This window comes from Canis lupus, chromosome 3, assembly GCF_048164855.1.
Source record: "Canis lupus baileyi chromosome 3, mCanLup2.hap1, whole genome shotgun sequence".
In the NCBI taxonomy this organism is placed as follows: domain Eukaryota; kingdom Metazoa; phylum Chordata; class Mammalia; order Carnivora; family Canidae; genus Canis; species Canis lupus.
The window spans coordinates 20,756,765-20,778,274 of NC_132840.1; the positions used below are offsets into that span (position 1 = coordinate 20,756,765).

General features: G+C 50.2%; 1 protein-coding gene across 3 annotated transcripts; it reads left to right on the forward strand.

Annotated features, from left to right (window-relative positions):
• Positions 1–5: 5 nt before the first annotated feature.
• DNAAF1 (dynein axonemal assembly factor 1) lies at positions 6–21,359 on the forward strand. 3 transcript variants are annotated; one of them, XM_072819465.1, is made up of 12 exons: positions 6–128; positions 2,442–2,577; positions 3,322–3,413; positions 5,801–6,022; positions 6,136–6,302; positions 9,400–9,521; positions 12,400–12,566; positions 13,897–14,163; positions 17,356–17,450; positions 19,072–19,128; positions 20,004–20,370; positions 21,003–21,359. In XM_072819465.1, the coding sequence occupies exons 3-12, from the start codon at positions 3,323–3,325 to the stop codon at positions 21,098–21,100; spliced, it is 1,653 nt and encodes a 550-aa protein (XP_072675566.1). In that variant the 5' UTR covers positions 6–128; positions 2,442–2,577; position 3,322; the 3' UTR covers positions 21,101–21,359. The 3 variants fall into 3 exon arrangements, with proteins under 3 accessions (XP_072675566.1, XP_072675565.1, XP_072675567.1); XM_072819464.1 differs by lacking the exon at positions 6–128 and adding an exon at positions 135–275; XM_072819466.1 differs by lacking the exon at positions 6–128 and adding an exon at positions 949–955.
• The last annotated feature ends 151 nt before the right edge of the window (positions 21,360–21,510 follow it).

The window sequence follows — 21,510 nt, forward strand, 5'->3', positions numbered from 1 at the left end:
GGCGGTTGCCGTGGCGACCCGGCAAGCGTTGGGCGGCCAACGACTCCGACGCGGGCGGCGGGCGGGCGGGGAAGGAAAGCAGCGCGTCGCTGACCCGGCGGGCGGCTTCGGCGACCCCGCGGAGCAGGGTGTGCGGGGCTCCCGGATAAGCATGCACCCCGAGGCCTCGGGGCCCGCGGTGGACGGGCGGGCGGGGCAGGGCCGCGCACAGGAGCCGGGCGTGGAGCAGTCGGCGGGCGACCACGGGGACGCAGGCCCGGCGGGCCGCAAGGAAGGTGCACACCGCTGCCCGGGAGCCGAGGGGCGGGGGGCTGCGGCCGGCACCACCCCTGACCCGGCCGGCCCGCGGGAGCCTTAGTAATAATGACGCGCGCGCCGCACGCCTTGTAAAGGGTGCTCCCGCCCCCAGCGATGGGCACTCCTCCCCGTTTCATGCAATTGGAGAAACTGAGACTTAGAGAGGTTACGAACTTGCTCCAGAGACATTACCCTCGTGAGGTCCTTGACAGCACAGACTCCCGCTGGACAGTCGGACTTCGCAGCGCAAGCCCTTACCCAGCACACCCGCCTCCCCAGCGCCCACCTATTACCTATTTGGAATGTTCCCCTTTATTGCAAGATCAAAGATCAAAGGCTCGGGGGGCAGGACGTCCTGACTGAATTAGCAGGGTCCAGTCCAGTGCCTGACCCATGGTAGAGAGTGAATGGGGAGCTGGTGGTTCTGAGGTCAGTGGGTGACTCCTCACCAGCTTCTCAGACAGCTTTCAGCCTCTGCTCTCACTTTGCTTGGGGCCCCAAGGGAAATCTTTCAATGGCTGCATAAGCTACTTGATTTGTATTTCGTTTTTTGAACTCACTCAACAAGCGTGTCTGGAGCATTAGCCGTCCAGGCAAGCCCTGTATGAAGAGCTGCAGGGAAGCTGTGTGGCTCACTGGAAACAGACAGGCTTTGGAGGTATTCACACTGGGTACAGATTGCAGCTCTGCAACTTGCCAGTTTTATGGCTGTCAGCCCAGAGATTAGCCTCTCTTTGCGGAGGGGGGGGGGGCAGTGTACTGGTCTGTAGGTAGGGGTAATTATATTAGGTTTCTGGGCTACAGTGGGCCATTAATCAACACTAGCTCTTATTATTCAGATAATCAATTATTATGTATGCTGAACACCTCTTGTGTATTTATTCCCCCAAACACTTATCTGGCACCTCCTGTGGCTGGACATTGCATGCAGTGGGAAATGGAAGAGTGTAAGACTCTGTCCCACACACAGAGTGGTTAGTCTGGTTCGATAGACCACAGGAGCATAGAGCACAGCAGCCAACAACTCTTAAAGATTTAAGTGCATTTGAACTGGCCAATTTTGATTGACCTTTAAAAAAAATTAAGTGCCTTTGAACGTGCTCCTTCTCTTTTTACCAAAGATGTTTTCGACACTTTTGTTTCTTTTCCTGTGGTTTTTCTTTGGGGCACTTTTTAAAAAGAAGGGAGAACATTGGGATCCCTGGGTGGCGCAGCGGTTTGGCGCCTGCCTTTGGCCCAGGGCGTGATCCTGGAGACCCGGGATCGAATCCCACATCGGGCTCCCGGTGCATGGAGCCTGCTTCTCCCTCTGCCTGTGTCTCTGCCTCTCTTTCTCTCTCTGTGTGACTATCATGAATAAATAAAATAAAATAAAAATAATTAGAAGGGAGAACATTGTAACAAATAGCCATGTATCATCACTAAGAATTGAAAATGATTAAAGTTTTATCATTTTTACTTCAAGTTTTTTTAATTAAGACATTTCAAATAAAGTTGATGCTCCTTTTGCCCTTCTCCCCCCAATTCTCATTCCTATACCCTCCTCCCCTTCCCTTGTCCAGAATTTTTGTGTGGATTCTTTCAATCACATCTGTCTCTCTCTCTCTCTCTTTCTGTCTCTCCCTTCTTCCCTCCCACCCTCCCTTCCACACATGCTTTCTCCCCTCCTCTCTCTCTATGTATATATATTATTTGTCCATAAACACCTCATAACATTGGTTTGTATGTTTTTAACTTATATAAATGGTATATATATGTGCTTATCATGAAACTTTATTTTCTCCTACCTGTTTCTGAGAATTATCCGTATTGATTGATGTAGTGCATTCTTCCCCAAGGCAGATACTAATCCGTTGTTTTACGTAACTAGCCACCACGGGTGGTTATTTGCATTGTTGACTGTCTTCTGCTATTAAAAGTAATGCAGTAATGAATACCTTTGTACATGCATCCTTGTGCACCTGTACAAAAGCTCTCATGGAGGACCTCCCTAGAAGTGAACTTGCCGTAGTCTTTACCAATGCTTTACAAATCGTCATACATTTAAAGAGCCCTCATGTTCCATATTAAAAGCCAACATTTACTAATCAAGTTGAAATTGGGCATTTTATACATCTCTTGATCTCTATTCCCTTATTTTATAGAAATTAATGACCCGAAGGAAACATGTGTGAGTCCTTCTGACACATCTTACCCAAGCAAGCAGAAACAGAGTGGTGACAGCAGGTCGGGCAGTTGCTTAGCAAATGAGAGAGATGACCAGGAAAATCACAGCCCCAGGTATGTGAGCATGCTGCTGCCAATTACAGCACATTTACTGAGGAAAGTATATGGTATAATCACCCCCCCCCCCTTTTTTTAAAGATTATATTTATGTAATCATGAGAGACACAGAGAGGCAGAGACATAGGCAGAGGGAGAAGCCCCCCATAGGGAGCCCAATGCAGGGCTCGATCCCATGACACCAGGATCACACCCTGAGCCAAAGGCAGACGCTCAACCACTGAGCCACCCAGGTGTCCTGCTGTAATCACCCCTTTGAACAGATAAGGAAATTGAGGCTCACGGAAATTAAATAGTTGGCCCAGTGTCTAAGAATTAGTACCAGAGTCAGAATGGCGCTGCATTTATAGCACAACTAACCACAGTGTATTAAACTTTAATGCCAGGCCTGGAGAGAGAAACATCAGTAGTTCTTGATGACACTATTAAAAGTATTTTTATTAGAACATACATTGCAATTTTTAGGAATGCTGAAAGTAATGATATTGGAGGAGGCCCTGAAAGGTATACAAAAAAAGAACTTAAAATAGTTTATTAGGCAGAAAGAAAAGAAAGAAAGAAAGAAAGAAAGAAAGAAAGAAAGAAAGAAAGAAAGAAAGAAAGAAAGAAAAAAAGAAAAGTTATCAGCCACTTAGGTTATTTTGGAATTTGGAGAAGAAATGGGTGTGCTAAAGAATTTTTGGAATGTTTCACAGCTGACAAATTGAAATAAATTTCTTATTCATGTTTCTCACTTAACAGAATGACTAAAAGTTTCCTGCAAAAACTCTGCAAGCAACACAAGCTTTATATTACCCCAGCATTGAATGATACACTGTATTTACACTTTAAAGGTAAGGACCTGGTAGAGGGGTCTGCTGTCAGGCAGAAGGCTCTAGTGGTATAAAAAAATTTCTTGCTGGGATCCTCTGGAGTTCTCAAAGTATATATGAGTAGAAATTTCAGAGTTTTGGGGTACCTGGCTGGCTCAGCCATTTAAGCGTCTGCCTTCAGCTCAGGTCATGTTCCTAGGATCCTGGAATGGAGCTGTGAGTCAGGCTCCCTCCTCAGTGGGGAACCTGCTTCTTCCTCTCACTGCCCTTGCTGTTCTCTCTCTCTCTCTCTCTCTCTCTCTCTCTCTCTCTCTCAAATAAATAAAATCTTTAAAATAAAAAAAGAAGGGGCAGCCTGGGTGGCTCAGTGGTTTAGCACCGCCTTCAGCCCAGGGCATGATCCTGGAAACCTGGGATCGAGTCCCATGTTGGGCTCCCTGCATAGGGCCTGCTTCTCCCTCTGCCTGTGTCTCTGCCTCTCTCTCTCTCTTTCTCATGAATAAATAAAAAAAATCTTTAAAAAGGGGGGGGGGCACATGGGTGGCTTAGTGGTTGAGCATCTGCCTTTGACTCAGGTTGTGATCCTGTGGTCCTAGGATGGAGTCCCACATTGGGCTCCCCACAGGGAGCCTGCTTCTCCCTCTGTCTCTCTGTCTCTCATGAATAAATGGGTAAAATCAGAAAAGAAAGAAGAAAGAAAGAAAGAAAGAAAGAAAGAAAGAAAGAAAGAAAGAAAGAAAGAAAGAAAGAAATGGGTAAAATCAGAAAAGAAAGAAGAAAGAAAGAAAGAAAGAAAGAAAGAAAGAAAAGAAAGAAAGAAGAAAGAAGAAAGAAAAAAGGAAAGGAAAGGAAAGGAAAGGAAAGGAAAGGAAAGGAAAGGAAAGGAAAGGAAAAATTTCAGAGTTCAGTGAAGATCTGTAGAAAAGCAATAATATTTCCTTGACAAGTCTTCACTGACTGGAGCTGATAAAAGGGGCCACTGAGTATATAGATACCAGGGAAGCATGTGACATCCTTTACTTATATTTTCTGAAGGACTTAAAAATTTCTCAAACCAGCAATCCAGTAGTGAATGCTGGGCTTGGGTGGGACACATCTCGAAAGAGGAGGGTGATTAGTGCCTCCCAGGTCAGAGAAGCATGAACAGTGGCACCCCAGGGGCCCCAGGCCTAGTGTGCAGGATCCCATGTAAACCTCAGCGAGGGTCCGTAGACCTCACTAGTCCCAGCAGTGATGAAGAGGAGGGACAGCTTCAGCTTCCTCTGAATTCGGGTGGTCAACTCACTTCATAGACCCTCTCTGTGTGTTCCTTTAGTAGGAACTCTTCTGTACTCTGCTGGCGATGCAGAGGCACGTGCAGCCTGGCATCTGGGGGTTGGGGCAGCCACCGCGAGGCATGCCATGCCAGGGAGACCCAGGAAGGGTGCCAGCAGCACACACCCCTTAAGGAAATGCAAGGACTCCTAACTGATCTCCACACCTCCACGTTGCCATCTCCAAAATCTGGCACCCAACATGTAGGTGTCACAGTGAATAAGATGACTTAGGGGAGAGCCCAGGGGACCAATTTGAAGAGGTGGGGAGAAGAGGATCCAACAGGTCAGACTTAGTGCAGAGTTAGAAGGTGGAAGAGCCAAGACGGAGATGTGCCCGTATTCGCTCCTGCTCCCCTAGACCACACAAACCTAGCAACTGAATTCACTATCTGCTGCTATTTCGAGGGCCAGAACCGGGGGAATAGCTTAGCTGGCTCATTCTGGCTCACCAGGGATACTATAACTTTAATCAAAACTTTTTTAGGCAACAGAATAACTTTCAAGGGCTTTGGTGATAACAGATGAACCCCCAGTTACAAACTGATAATGAGTTACCAATGTAAACAAAGTGTTTGTTCTCCTTACCTTAAATTTGGCTCCTAAAACTGAAAAATAGAACAGGACCCACAGTTTGCACTGGCCTCGGGCTCAGCTGGATCCCTGTGCTCACGGCATGGCTTCACCGCAATGCCTGTTTCCTTCGCTTGGTTGGCCCTGCTCCTCTGGTTCACTGGGGGCAGGTGATCCCTCGCCTCCACCCACTGCCAGCCAAGAAGGGAAGGCAGCTGCTGCAGCGCTAGGCTTCACCCCACGGGGCTGGCAATTCCCCATTCTCTCCAGTGGAGCCAGCAAAACCTCCCAGGGTCCATCAAAGTTGGCCCTGCTTGGCTAAGTGTGACCAGCCCAGAGCAAATGGCCGTGCCTCTGATTGGCTGCCCGGGGAGCCACGGGGCAGTATCAGCAGAGGAATGCTCCCATGGTGTCACTAGGGGAAGGACATGTGGATGGTAGACGGGTAGTCAAAAACAAGGGTGACCCTGTGTCTTGCATGCATGGAGGAGCTTAGCCAGCACCCCCCTTCCTTCTCACTAGGTTTCAATCGGATCGAGAACTTGGAAGAGTACACAGGGCTACGTTGTCTCTGGCTGGAGTGCAATGGAATACAGAAAATCGAGAATCTGGAAGCCCAGACCGAATTGCGCTGCCTCTTCTTGCAAGTGAACCTGCTTCATAAAATCGAGAACTTAGAATCTCTACAGAAACTGGATGCTCTTAACCTGAGCAACAATTACATCAAGACCATTGAAAACCTCTGTGAGCTGCCCCACGAGGGTCCTTATGCCACTAGGTCCACCGCTTTCCCTTGGGGGAGGTCCTAAAGGTACTTTATACTTTTGTTGCTCACTTCTGCTGACCTCACCTTCCAGCCTGTCTGCCAGTCCTGAACACGCTCCAGATGGCCCACAACCACTTAGAGACTGTGGAAGACATTCAGCATCTGAAGGAGTGTTTGAAACTTTGCGTCCTTGACCTTTCCCACAACAAGCTGAGTGATCCAGAAATCCTGAGTGTCCTGGAGAGCATGCCTGACTTGGTAAAATGTGCATGCACACAAAACTTGCCTTCTTTCTTTTTTATTTTTTTATTTATTTCTTTTTTTTTTTTTTTTTTTTTATGATAGGCACACAGTGAGAGAGAGAGAGGCAGAGACACAGGCAGAGGGAGAAGCAGGCTCCATGCACCGGGAGCCCGATGTGGGATTCGATCCCGGGTCTCCAGGATCACGCCCTGGGCCAAAGGCAGGCGCCAAACCGCTGCGCCACCCAGGGATCCCAAAACTTGCCTTCTTTAGATACTGAATCTCTTCCCCCCTTGCCTCCTCCCACCCCTCCTTTCCTCCGACCTTCTTTACCCAGCCTGTCCTCTTGATGTCTTTAGCTGGAGCACTTGAAAGCTTTTTGAATGCTTTTTGTTTGTGGACAAAATGTGTCATTTTGTCCACAAACACTTCAGTGTGAATCTCCTCGGGGGGGGGGTCACTCTTAGTCTCTGCTGTCCCCTCCCATCAATCTCCGAAGACACCAGTCCCGTTTTCAGGACTGCCACATCTGGATTTGGTTGATTGCGTCCCCAGGGTGTCATGTAACATGTTCTGCTGGTCCCGTATTTCCTGTGGAATGCTGATGGAGCCGGAGGCTCTGTCCAGTCCAGGTTCAGGGTTTCCCTTGGAGGTGTGTGGCTGCGTCGTGTCACAGGGCCTTCTCATGTCTGGTTGCCTCTGTTGTAACTCAAAGACAGCCTGATGGGGACCCGCGTGGTCAGCCTGCCACAGCCAGGAAAAAGCCCTCATCCCTCTGTCCCCAGTTGTATAGCAGCTGCTGGTGGACACCGACTCTGCCTCATGAGTCATGGCTTCTGGAGCCACGCAGTGGCCATTGTCCAGCCCTCCCATCCCTGCCTCATTTATTAGCTGGAGCGTTCTCTGACGAGCACCTCCCTCATCACCTAAGGGTTCCCTAATATAGAGTTCTCACAGAAGGGTCCAGGATGGAGGTTTGGTTCTTTTTATTCATGGATTTTCAGAGAAAGGGAGCAAGTACCTAGCAACCACGAACAGTGACAAGGAATGGTTTTTCCTTCCCTTGTGTCATTATGAACCATGGTTTATGTATATAGTACTTGATCTGATTTCATCCTTGCTGTCATTTTAGTTTTGGATATTCAGATAGTCCCTTCTTCCGGCCTATGGGGACCCCTCCAGGCAGCTGCTTCCTGTGTCCTTGTGACTCAACTCCAGTAGCCCTTGACAGCTTCCTTGCTTTCTTGTGTGTGCATGTTGTCTTGTGCTCTAGGTAAAACATTAAAGATAGCACCCCAAAACCCTGAGTTCACCATGTACTGCCTAGGGTGTGGATATGTAAGGAAAAAGTGAGATGATTTAAAGAGAAATAGTGAGCAACTCATAGGTCAGGAATAGTGTTCTGAGTAGATTGTCAGGGAGGACTCGTTTAGAACTGCCAGCACACAGCGATCATATACAGCTGTGTCATATAACACTTTATTTTCTTTTTGCTTAACTGCTATAACAAATTATCACACACTGGGTGGCTTAAACAGCAGAAATTTATCTTCTCATGATTCCAAGAGGGTAGGAATAGTCCAGAATTGTGGTGCCAGGGGTAGGTGAGGGGGCTTCTCCCTGTGTCCGGTGTCCTCGCATCGTCTCCTCTACATGTCAGTGTTCCAATCCCCTCTTCTAAGGACAGCAGTCGGGTGGGACCAGGGCCTGTAATCTGAATCACCTCTTTAAAGGCCCTCTCTCCAAATACAGCCACATTCTGGGGTGCTGGGTTAGAAATTGAACATATGAATTTGGGGATGGGGAACACAGTTCAGTCCATGACAAAAGCAGTCTGCTTTACAATTGTTTTGTGATTGGTTTTTAAAAATTTTTATGTATGTATGTATGTGTATGTGTGAGAGAGAGAGAGAAAGAGAGTGAGCAAGCAAGGGGAAGGGGAGAGAGGGAATCTCAAGCAGACTGCCTACTGAGCATGGAGCCCAATGTGGGGCTCGATCCCATTACCCTGAGTTGGGTACTTAATCAACTGAGCCACCTAGGCACCCTGTTTCGTGTCTGCTATTAAATTCTCCACCCACATAAAATCTTTAAAAATAAATACATCTCCACCCACCATGCAGCCCCCTCATGCCTGCTCTGGGGTGTATATTGCACACACATACACACCCCTATTCCCCCAGCCCCACAGAGTAAATACCCACCAGAATGAAGTTTGGGGAATGTTAACCTTACTAGGTTGCAGTATATTTGTTTTTTCCAATAACACAGACCACTTTCAATAAGAAAACTCATGAGTGGGACGCCTGGGTGGCTCAGCAGTTGAGCGTTTGCCTTTGGCTCAGGTCGTGATCCTGGAGTCCTGGGATCGAGTCCCACGTCGGGCTCCCTGCATGGAGCCTGCTTCTCCCGCTGCCTGTGTCTCTGTCTGTCTGTGTCTCTCTCTCTCTCTCTCTCTCTCTTTCTCTTTCTGTGTGTGTCTCATTAATAAATAAATAAAATCTTAAAAAAAAAACTCATGAGTTCAGGCAAACTAGTTTTAAGTGGATCTTCTGCTGCATGTTGCTTTAGCTGCCCACTTCTCTAAGTGTCACGAGCAGGAAAGGAGGAGACAGGGTTTAAAGACAGGGGATGCCACGTGACATCCAGCAGATGCGTGAGCCTGGCGAGCTGGCACATTCCATCCTTTCCCTATCCGAGCTTCCCATCTGCCTGGCTGCTGTGTATGCTTTCTTAAAATGAGTCCTGGCTGGGAAGGTGAGAAAACAGCCAATTAGACTGAAGCTAATGTCAGCCAAAGAGCTTGGGTGAGCAAAATAACGTCCTCACTGAGTTGGACAGGCCTCCAGACGTGTTTTCCAAGGTTGTTCTGGAAGGACAGTGAGATTTCAGGTCTGTGGTTGAAGTACAAGAATGGGCTGCTCCATTACTAGGACAGTTATGATGGCCAAAAAGCAAGGAAAACCTTCTAGCTTCCCTGATAAAGTCATCTGGGGGTGGTGGGGGGCACAGGCGTCTTATTTATGTACTGTCAGAGCACAGCACGTGTAGACTACTTGAATCATACCCATGTTTGTTAGTAATCAGTCTGGCTCTGCCTGTATGCTTCCAGCGCGTACTGAATTTGATGGGAAACCCCGTTATCAGGCACATCACTAATTATCGAAAGACTGTCACCGTTCGGCTGAAACACTTAACATACCTGGATGACAGGCCAGTTTTCCCAAAGGACAGGTAAGGAGGAGAGAAGCCTTTGGGTCGCATGTTAGTACGTAATGGTTGAACACGCTTAATAATAAACTTGTACACATTGCTAAATTGCGAGCATTTGCAATATTCTTAGGAAACAAGTTTAATGGCTACATAATTGTTTATAATAAGAAATTACCTATTCTTGAGCACTTACTCATTGATTTTTTTTTCATAATCCTCTTATAACTATCCTTACACATAAGTCTCTGACCTCATTGCTGATTTTGTTAGGGTGGAATTTGAGTAGTTGTATTATTGGGTTAAAGACTGCAGTTTGAGACTTTGTAGAGGTGCTTGCAAATATTTCCTAATCATTTTCTAGAAAATTTGTGATGATTCATGACTTCATCAGACATAGCCATATAAATGAAATCTTCATCAGGCGACTCAATGAGTGAGGACTGTATCTCATCTTACTGTGGGGTAACTGATGAGGTTGGGCACTCTTATGTGTTTGTCAGGCAGGTGGATCTCTTGCTCTGTGAGCACCCCATTTATAACCTCCTCCCAGTTTCCTTTTGGAGGTCCTTTTGTTATTGGTTCATAGGAGGTCTTTTTTTTCTTTTTTCTTTTTTTCATAGGAGGTCTTTTTTATATTAAGAATATTGAACCTGGGACTGCCATGTGTATGGTCACGACTCTTGTATCTATGTTTTTAATTTAAGTCACCATTGATTCTCACTTAGAATAAAATCTCTGTACCATGGGCTGCTTGAAGTGAAATGCAATCTAAACTTTAAGGTACACAGCATTTTTTTTTTTTTTTGGTACACAGCATTTAAGAAGCAGTGTAGCTGGTAGTATGTTTTTGAATTCACAAAGTTAAATCAAACTAACAAATATTTCAAGTAGAAGTGAGAGCCTCCAGGTGAAGAAAACAAGACCACCTGCTCCTGGGAAGTCGGGGGAAGGCGTACCCAGCTCCACGGCACCCAGGGGCCACAGGGGCCACAGAGCAGAGCCTAGGCAGTGACTTTGAAACACAGGCCTGCAGCCCTGAGGTCTGTTCCCTTGGGTGGGCTCCCCCAGCTTCACATTCCTCATCAGGAAGGTGGGGACAATATGACCACAGGTGGGATTTGAGAAGTGCTGGGCTCAGAAGGAGTAAACCCATGGGAGCAGCAGCTAAGGATTCTGAGCCTCAACCATGGGTGGTGCTGAGCCACAGGAAAGTGGGAGCAGGGATAGGAGCCAGCCTCTTTGCATATTGCCACTCTGGTTCAGGGGTCGGACTCACTGGGGTTTGAGCCCTAGTTCCTCCCATCCCCTTGCTGCCCCATATCAGCCACTTGCTGTTCTCCCTGCCAAGGAGGTTCCTCACAGGTGTTTGCAGGTGTCTGATCACCTGTCCCCTCAGGCAGCTCTCCATCTCACGAGCACCTTTTCCACCTGGTGTCTCTCTAACCGGCTCTCTTTTCTTTGGACACATCAGCCTTTGACATACTTGTTTCCTTTTGAGTATCCATCTTTCCCCATTAAAAGGCAGCTCTAATAGAGCAAGTATTGTCATCTCTTGTAACCTGCTGTATCCCCAGCCACTAGAACAGTTTGCCCACTTAAAGTGTACAACTCGATGGTTTCTGGTATATTCACAGAGTTGTACAGCCACCACCACGTCAATTCTAAAATATTTGTATTGCCCCAAAAGACTAACCCTTACTCATTAGCTGATATTCCTCATCCCCTCTCTCTTCCAGCCCCATCTCCATGTTTTTTTTTTTTTTCCCTATGCTGGATGTTTCCTATCAATGGAATAGTACAATATGTGGCCTTGTGTGATTGGCTTCTTTCACTTCCACAATAGTTTCAAGGTTCACACACACTGCAGTGTAGATCAGTAACTCATTCCAAAATAATGTCACAAAAGAATATTCCATTTGGAGACACCATGTTTTATTCAGCCAGGAATTGGTGAACTTTGCAGTTGTTTCCACTCTGGGGCTCTTGTGACAGGTGCCGCTACAAGTGTTTGTGTGCTGGGTTTTGTGTGGACATTGGTTTTCAACTGTTGAGCAGATACTTAGGAGCACGATGCCAGCTTGTAGGGAAGATTACTCGTAGCTCTGTAGCTGCCAGGCTCTCCTCTAGGGGGCCGCACCAGCCTGTGTTCCCACCAGGATGAGTGGGCTCCACCTTCTTCCCAGCATCTGGTGTCAGTGTTTGGGATATCAATTGTCCTAATAGGCGTGATGTGGCATCTCCTCGTTGTAACCCGCAATTCCCTGATGTCAGAGGACACTGAGCTGCTTTGCCATCTGCCTGTCTTCTTTGGTGAGGTGTCTAGATCGTTTCCCGCTTTTTTTTTTTTTTAATTGTGGGTTGTTTCTTTTTTTTGAGGTCTCATAGTTGTCTGTTTTGAACATAAGCCATGTATCAGTTCTCTTTCTTGTAAATATTTTCTCCCAATTCATGGCTTCTCATTTCATTCTTTTAAATTTTTCTTCTACTTTTAAATTGTGTTGTTTTTGTATTCATGAGTCATAGGAGTTCTTTATTCTATATACTCATCCCCTAGTAGGTGTATGACTTGCAGATATCTTCCCACATTCTGTGGGGTGTTTTTTTACTTTGTGGTATTCTTTGTGTTACAAACATTTTTAATTTTGATGGAGTCTGGTTTCTCTATTTTTCCTTTTTATTGCTGGTGCTTTTGGCATTGCATTGAGAAGCCTTTGCAAGCCATTAAGGAGGGGAGTGTGCATATGTTAACCGATATTCTGTGGCCACACGTCCCATGTGCCTTCAGTTTGATTTGGAGAAAATGAGCGAGTTTGGTGAGACAGTATATTTTGAATTACTTTTACCTTGTTGAAAATTAGGAACTCTCCAATTTCTGTTTTTTGTTTGTCCTCTTCAACAGAGCTTGTGCAGAGGCCTGGGCCAGGGGAGGGCTTGCAGCGGAGAAGGAGGAGAGAGAGAAGTGGGAGAGCAGAGACCGGAAGAAGATTGAGGACAGCATTGAAGCCCTAGCAATGATCAAGCAGCAGGCAGAAGAGAGAAAGCGGCAGAAAGCCAGCCAGGAGGGAGGTACGCGCTCTGGGTAGCAGTAGCACCCAGGGCTCTGTGTAGACTAGAGATCTGGGCTGGGGAACTTGGCCTTTCATCTCTGGGATTTAGCTTTGACCTTTAGCTTTCACACACCTGCGGATGCCTGTGCATGTGGCCTCACCCACCTGCCAAGGGTTAGGAAGAGCCCCGGCATTAATGGGCAGTTTCAAGCCACTTTCAGTGATAAAAGTGCAGTTGTGTTAAAATAGCCTCAGTCTTCCAAAATAAATGATCTATTCGTTTTTTATGACTGTCATGACAAATTACCATAAATTTAGGGGCTTTAAAACAACACAATTTTATAGGTCAGAAGTTGAACGTGAGTCTGTGAGTCTCACGGAGCTAAAATCAAGGTGTGGCCAAGGCTGCATTCCTTCTGGAAGCTCCTGGGGAGAATCTGTTTTTTCATCTTTTCCAGCTTGTTGAGATCCCCTCAGTGCTGCCATCCCTGGACCTGTGGCCCCTCCTCCACCTTCCTCTGCAGGACCTTCAAATCTCTCCTGCTCTGACCCCCTGCCGCCCTCTCTTTAGGATCTATGTGGTGACGCTGAGCCCACCTAGATACTCTAGGATCATCGCCCCATCTCAGGGTCCTTAATCTCCTCTGCCAAGTCCCTTTTACTCTGTGAGGTCACATTCTGACAGGTTCTAGGGTTAGGATGCAGACACCTTTGTGGGGCCATTATTCTGAATATCGTGAGTTCATATCAAAGCACTGTGCTATTGTACTGATTTCATGCTCACCCCACATAGTGCCATTGACAGCAATAAATCTGCCAGCATCTAGACCGGGGGCTTAGTCTGTGTCTTCATCCCGTATCTCAGCCACATGGTTATTAAGGTTTTCCATTACTACTCTTGCTCCTTTAAATCCACCATTTGCACGCAGGAAGTTCTCTCTGCCCACGTAGTGGGGATGGGTATAAATAAATAAGCTTTTGCACACAAATGCAGGCACATGTTCTTCCTCACACAAGGAACTGGCTCACAGACATTGTCACAGATCCTGACAGGGAGAGCACTAGGTCCTTGCTCCTTGGAGTTTCCCTGGGGAGGTGAGCTTTTTGGAAAAGCCTAAGGAATAATAAAACAGCTGTATTGTCCACCTAGATTGTGTTGAGTGCACCCCCACCTCCGTGGACACAGCTCCGTGGCTTCAGTGCTCAGCGCACACTTGGATGGACATCGCTGCATCCCCAACGGTGCCCCGAGCTCGCTCCCAGCAGTTTGCTGCATGTCCCCGAGACATGTCCAGACTGCCCTCCCACCCCAGGTCCTCCCGGCCCACCTTTGGTCATCTCTCGTTTAGGGGAGGAGCCAGTGCCAGAGGAGAACCAGAACGTGGATGCCAGCATGCAGGGGAAGGACAAGTCTCATGAGGAGCAGGAGAGGCAGCAGAAAATGGAGCTGTTTGTCAGGGAAAGCTTCGAGGCCAAGGATGAGCTATGCCCGGAAAAGCTGAGTCTTATAGAGGAGCTGCCTGTGGAGGTCAGCAGGCAGACTGAAGACCAGGAGCCGGGGGTGCTGCTCCTGGGGGAGGCCCTGAAGCCGGCCGCCCCCAGAGCCACCTGCAAAGGTAAGGAGCTGGGGGCTGCATGAGGCCCCCCGGGGGACCACAGCCTCTGAGCCACCCTGTGGGGCGTTTCCCATTGCTGTGCCATTAGGACACAGTGGTGTCTCATTTGCCAGAGCAGCACTGCCCATGGAAATACAATGAGGCCGAAGTATATTTTCTAGTAAACAGAGTAAAAAGAAATGGGTGAAACATTAATATTATATTTTAACCAAACCCAGCCTATCTAAAAGATAATCCTTTTAATCAATATAAAATTCTTCACATGATACTTTTATTGGCACAATGTCAAAGCCCAGTATACATTTGACCCAGCACGTCTCAATGTGGATGCTACCTTTTCCCTGGTTCAAGGGAGATGTAATCCTCCTAAAAGGAGGGAGGCTGTTTTATACTGCTTCAGGTGTCGAATTTAAATGAATCAAAAATCAAAACAAATTAAGAACTTCAGATCCTCAGGAGTACTGGTCACATTTCCAGTGCTCAGTAGCCAACCTTGTGCAGCTACGGCTACTGCGGTGGACGATGCAGGTCTAGGCAAAGCGGGCCCCCTGGTGGGTTCAGCCACATTCCTTGGGTCCTGCTAACTAGTGGAAAAACCCAGGACTTCCCTGAGATGCTGTCCTATTGCTGTAGCATTGGTGAAGATGAGCCAGGCCTGGGCCATGCCCTACCTGCAGGGCCTTGAGAGACGGGGAGCACGTGGTCCCCCTGAGCAGCATCTGGGGTCTGTTTGGGGAGTTCAGCTAGTCTGACCCAGAACACAGGTGCCCAGCAGGAAGGTGCCCACTGTCAGAGAGACCTAGAAGTAACCCTGTGCCCAGACCGCCGAGACCACCAGCCAGAGGGACAAGGGCCACACCCCAGCATGCCAGGTAGGGGTGAATTCTCTTTCCAGTGAAAGGATTTGGACAGAGCAGACCATCCTCAGTGATGAACTCAACTGACCCCACCCCCGAACAGTGCCCCACTATCCATCCATGGGGACTTAGAGCCACAGCCTTTCTTCAGTGATATGTGAAAAACCCAACTCCTTTCACAGGCTGCGTGTGGGAGATGAAGATGCACATTAGGCAGGAGGCATATATAGGCGGGGATAGACCCCCCGCCCCCAGGGACTCAGAAACCCTGTTTCTGCCAGGGCCGAGACTCAGGAATTCCCCAGGGATCCCAGGGGAGCGAGAGGCAGTGGGCAGAAAGGAAGAAGGAGCAGGAGGGACAAGTGTGCAAGCCCTCCAGGCCCTGCCCCCGAGCGCTACAGGAGGGAAGAGTTCTGTCCCCGAGCGGCCACTGCCACAGAAAGAGAACAGTGCTCTCTGGTGCTGCACCTGGTGTGGCAGCAGAGTGGCCCCTGAGGGATGCCAGCCTTTGCCTTCCTCAATGGACAGAAGGCACATTTGAAAAGAAGCTTGTTCACTGCAGTGGCCATGGTCTGGAGCACGAGACACAGCCAGCTCTGTTATCCAACATGCATTGCCCCCTGAGATGGCCAGGGCTTCCCAGGTCTTGTGTGGCCCCATTTGACGGAAGTGGAAACAGAGGCTCAGAGCAGTGAAGTAACTTGCTCCAGGAGGGGAGCAAGTGCATGGTGGACACAGGGATCAAAGCCAGCACTGCCCCGGTCCCTGCTCTCTGCTCCCCCTGGGCTAACCCCTCTGGGTGTCCACGTCCCGAGAGGTGAACTGGGCTGGCAGAGCAAAGAGATCCTCCTTCCACTTTGATTCAAATGACTCTGCCACAAGAAGGGCCAATCTCAACATAAAAACTTTCTTTTTAAACAACTACTTTCCATCCCCCTTTCCTGCATTGGACCGTCTTTCCTCATATGTGGAGGATGGGAGGAGTGAGGAGGTGGCCGGCGTGAGCAGCTGTGCTCCATTCTCCGTGCGAAGTCTGGACCACCTCCTGTGATCAGGAGTCCGTGCTGGCTCCCTGAGGAGCAGGGCCGGGATTGGGTGCCCGAGTCACCTCCCAAGCCCATGGGAAGTCTGCATCTCAGGGCAGGGGGAGCACCTGCACCATCGTGGAAATCGCAGCACCTCCCGCCTCTCCTTCCACCCTCCCCAGAAGGGCTTCAGCTGCTTCCTGGTGGTCCCCAGCACGGTCTGAGGACAACACAAGTGTTTCACTAAAACTGTGTACAGGTGGGGCAGGGAAGTTTCTAGATAGATATCCTGAGGTCAAAGCCACATCCAACCCCTCAATCAGCTGAGTGACTGCAGGCAAACCCCAAAACCTCTGGGAGCCTGTTTCAGCCACTGTGAAATGAAAACAGTCTCTCTGCCATGGATTGAACGAGGTACGTAAGCTACACTCCCAATAATTGTTCATCTCTTCCCTGCCTTACCTTTTCCCAAAACAAAGCCTAGGCAGATTGTTTTTAGGCAACAAAGGGACCCAGCTGCTGCCTTGAGAAGCTTCTGGTGGCTGGCCGGAAGGGAAGCAGACCATGGTAGTTATCACCAGCACTGAATTGCAGAAGCCACAGGGACGATGATGTGGAGACTGTGACCACTGGACCCAGCGAGGGAAAGCCAACCACAACAGCGACCACAGAAGCCCTCTGCCCACCTTCTTGTTTCATGGGACATCAGGCCCACTGGGGTTCTCTGAGCCAAACTGGACACAGTGGACCTGTGTGTGGCTAGGAAGGTTGAGCCTTGGATCTCTCATGATGGAAGCCATGAGGCTGAAGAGCAAGCAGAGAACAGGACCCAAGGATAGGGCCTGGGGACGTCCAGGAGTGGGAGACTGGAGTAGGAGGAGGGACCCGTCCCAGCTTCACATTCCCAGGCAGCCCTGTGTTACTTAGTGAGCCTCCTGGATGCTGGCGCTGCCACCAGGGATGGGCAGGCCCCACGGGTGGTGGACTCTGCCCGTCTTGGGCAGGGCCGTCACCCTGGAACCTCCAGCCTGCCTCCCATCCACCTCCCAAAGGCCTTTATCCCCTGCCAGCCACCCCGGCCAACTGCCACCCGGCTAGTACTTTCACCTTGTCTGAGTCACTGCCCAGTTCCAGCCAGAGGGTGGCTCTCTCGTCTCCTTCTCCTTTCTCTTTAGACAGAACCCGGTCCTAATCTGGTGATTCTCGCAGCTTCGGTCTCTGGGGCTGGCCTCCCTCTGCCCTCGGGCTTGTCAGCCTGTGCACCGAGCATACAACCAGCCCCGAGGTGACTAACTCTGTGTCATTCTTAGAACCGGCCCCCGACACTGTGGCCCCCAACACCGCGAGCCCTGAGACTGTGGCTGGAGATGAAGATTTGGAGGTGAAGGAGAAGCTCTTCATCGATGTAAGTAAACAGCTGCCCCTGGAGAGAAGGGTCTGCTTTATGGTTGGTATCGGATCACACGGAGACCCTCCAAATCCTCACGAACCAACGTGTGCTCTGTGGCCAACGGGCTTGCCATCCACAAGCTGCTCAGAATTCATTCCGGATGCTCGGGCCAGACCTGCCTGTTAACATGGTCTCCCCAGGTGTTCATACGTGTGTGTGTTCAAGATTGAGAGGTGCCAGGCCAGACGGTTCCCCATCTCCCTTGACAGAACTCTCGATTTGTTTTCTCCAAAGTGACACTGCAGAGCAGTTCTCTGGCGAGCCTAATACAGAATCCTTGAGAATGTGGCATTTTTCACTGGAGCCTCCAGTCCTCTGCTGACGCCATCCAGTGAGCAGCATGTGCCACATCCAGGCTTGTTGCTTCTTGATGGTGGGCATGTGGCCTCGAGAATCCCTGTCCTGGCTTTGCCCACGTTGGTGACACAATAAATGCCCTGGCCCATGGGGGTGGGTACCATGGGGTTCACACATTTCCCACCTGGCCAGGGAAGCGTGCTGGGAGTGGGGACCAAGATTGCGGAGGCATTTCTCCCCACTTCAGCCTCACGGCCTGCAGGCTGCCGGTGCTCACTTGGGTCACTGGGTGGGATGGCCAGCTTCCCGGGGCACGAGTGAGCTCCTGCCGGCTTCCCAGGCAGCCTCCTCCATTTCCTGTGGCTCAGCAGGACTTACACGGAGCAGTCAGTGTTCAGAGCAGGCTTCTAGTTTTCAGAGCCTATGTAGAGTAAAAAACAGAGCTGGGGAGAGAGAACCAGCTGTATATAGGATGGCTAAGAGCTAATGCTTATTTTTTTTTAAGATTTATTTGAGAGAGAGAGAAAGTGAGAGAGCGAGCATGAGCAAGGGGAGGGGCAAAGGGAGAGGGAGAAACAGACTCCCCGCTGAGCAGGGAGCCCCACATGGGACTTGATCCCAGGACCCTGGGGTGATGATCTGAGCCGAAGGCAGACGCTTCACCGACTGAGTCACCCAGGTGCCCCAATACTCACGGTTCTAATTGTGCCTGGCACTGTTCTAAAGATACCATATATTGGTTGACTGACCCTGCCAGTAGGTACCATTCTCATCCCCATTTCACAGACGAGGAGATTGAGAAACAGAGGTTAAGCAATTTGCCCAGGGCTCCACAGCCAAGCAGGGACAGAGCAGGAATACCAAGCTTGGCAGTCTGGCTCAAGGTCACACATCCAACCACATCCATCGCTGCCTGGCTCACGTGCTGGGCTGGTGGCTCTAGAGGAAGAGACAACAAACCCACAACACAAAAGCCCCCTAGTTGCAGGGAGGCCCAAACCACACTCATTTTATAGCACTTTGAGTCCCAGGATGAATCTGGACATTGGCAGTGCACGTGGTTTGGGCCCCACATCTCTCCCAGGTGATCTGGCCCCGTCTCTGATGACAAAGCAAAGTGGAATGAGGAATAGGTATTCCTGGGAACCCCTTTCGCTGCTGAGGTCAGGATCCTCAGATGGCAGCGTGCATACGGTTGCCCAGAGTGCTTGCAGTCCTTATTTCTCTGCACGCTTTGCTTGCACGGGACCCAGGCTCACGGACTTGCTTGCTCTTCCAGGACCTGCCGGACTTGGAGGACGCTGATGTGGGCGAGGCTCTGGACGGCCAAGATAAGGTCATCAGCCCTGCTTTCCTACTGTCAGCCTGATGTCACGGTCACTTGGGCCCTGTGACCCACAAAGCACGGCTCCCTCCCTAATGCACCTGGGCCCCGAGCCCCCTCTCCAGAGCAAGTGCAGCCCCTCACTTCCATCAGGTCTTATGATGATTCCCGTGTGTCTTCCTGGACACACGTTTTGTCACTGACCTTCACTGCTCCTAGCAGATAATTCCCTGAGGACAATTCTGTCCTTCAGAGGTAGTTGGTGTGCACTTTCAGGATGTCTGTCCTGTAGTGACACACAGATGGGGAAGGGAAGGAGGAGTACAGGAGGCAGGATGGGGGCTCTCCCACATGGACCGGCATTGCTGGGGCCTGGGTGCCAGACTGGGGCCCGAGGGAGAGGACAGCGTAAGGCACCGTCTCTGTGCAGGAGCACATTGTGAGCTAGGAAACGCGCGCACGCGCGCACACACACACACACACACACACACACACACACACACACCCCACCCCACAGCTCCCCTCATCTCCAAGTGAGCTAGGTCCCGGAGGAGCATCTGCCAGCCGATTCGGAGCCCTGGGGGGTGGTGTTGGTGTAGCAGGCACAGCACTGGTGGGGGGAGTGTGGCTGGACGCCTGGCGGAGGGCTGGAGCGGAGCCCCGCTGCACACCTCGCCACCACCTCGGGGCTCGGGAACAGCTGGCCAAGGGCATCGGTGCTGAGGCCTCTCTTCCCAAGGGCAGAGTGTTAGGCTCCCTCAGGCCTGTCTTATACGTGGAAACAGAGTATTTTATGATTAAAAAAAAAAAGGCAGAATCAGCACTGGGCATTTTATAGGTGACTATCGGGAAAGCAGAAAGGGTCACACACGTTTTTATCTTAACAGATGTGCTTTCCAAAGGTGACAGCCATCTCGAGCTTGAGTGATGACAGTGAACCCGAACTGGATTACTCCTCACTCCCAGTCCTGGAAGACACCCCAGATGCGCTTTCAAACATATTCGCAATCCCCAGGGACACCTCCAGGAAGGCTGAGACACCCTTTACGGACATATTTAAAGCAGCTAAGAGGAACTCGGAAACCCCAAGTAGAGACACCAAGTCCCCACGCCCGCTGATCCAGGAGCTCCACGGCGAGGAAGCTTCAGACCAGTCACCAAGGTCGCCAACCTGCCAAAGGGATACCACACCACCCCTACCACCCCCTTCCAGTGAGGACGGGGACGGTGACCTGCTTCCAGCCTCTTCCCCAGGTAAGACCACCCTACTTTCAAGACCACAGAGGCCCAAGCTCGGATGGGGGGAAAGGAATTGCCAATAACCCAACCCCAAGCAGAGGGCAGCTGATGGGTTGGAGAGGCCGCTCTCAACAGGCCATGGAGATGTCCTGGAAACCTGTATTCACCCCCAGCCTCTCCAGACTCAGGCTTCTGAGGGCAGGCGGGCTCTGGTGACGTGAGGACTGGGAGTGTGGGAAAAATGAGTGACTGCTGGCCTGAGGGTAGAGGATCTGGTGAATGCTGAGAGGGGTGGTGCTGGCAGGGAGGGGAGGCTCACCAGGCAGGGGGTGGCCAGCTAGAGTACACCTGGCTGGGCAGGACAAATCACACGTTGACTGGTCAGCCTGGCCTGGCACTCGGGGCCCATGCACATGGCCAAGGAGAGGCCCGTGTTGGGGAAGCGGGGAAAGCGGGGTTGTGTTCACTGGAACGAGCCAATGGGGCGGGGTAGGGTGGCTAGTTCAGCAACTGTTGCTGGGCCTCCGCTGAGCTCAGGCCATTCCTGTTCTCACCCGACGCTGGGCTGACCCGAGGCCTGCAGGCAGGAACACACGAGGGGCTGCCCACAGTTCCCATGCACACGACCTTCTTTCCTAACTCCTTAGAAAACATCACCAAAGAGAATGAGGCACTGTCTGAGCCCGAGCTTGTGGAGCGTGAGGCGGAAGGAGACCGAGAGGACATTGAATTTGGCTTGGACTGAACCCTCAAGTGGCCCTTCCGCCCCCACACTAATGGGGACAGTTGGTGGCTAGGGCCCTCCATGGGCTCAGGTCACCCCCTTGACTGGGCTCCCCTTCCTTCCTGAGAGTGCTCGGGGCCTCCGCTGCCCCTCCACTGGTGCCTCTGCAAGTGTGCGACAGCCGTGTTCCTGTTCTCAAAGCAGGACACGACTGACCTCCCCCGGTTCTGTGGCATAAGCTGTGTAACTGAGCATTACAGACATTTTAGCATCCACGTGAGTCAAAGTGTTATTGGATTATTTACTATCTGTGTGAGTCCTGTGCTTCCTTGCACCAAGTATCCTGAGAAAAGATCCACTCTACATGTGTGATTAGAAATCTAGATCAAATCCTGGTGTCCTGTGATATTCTGAGGGGCTGTTTTGCCCCC

Coding starts and splice junctions, on each gene's coding strand:
- DNAAF1 (XM_072819464.1), top strand. CDS start 152: ATGCACCCCGAGGCCTCGGGGCCCGCGGTGGACGGGCGGGCGGGGCAG. Junction 6,023..6,135: donor CAAGACCATTGAAAACCTCT/GTGAGCTGCCCC, acceptor CTCACCTTCCAG/CCTGTCTGCCAGTCCTGAAC. Junction 12,567..13,896: donor GAAAGCCAGCCAGGAGGGAG/GTACGCGCTCTG, acceptor TCTCTCGTTTAG/GGGAGGAGCCAGTGCCAGAG.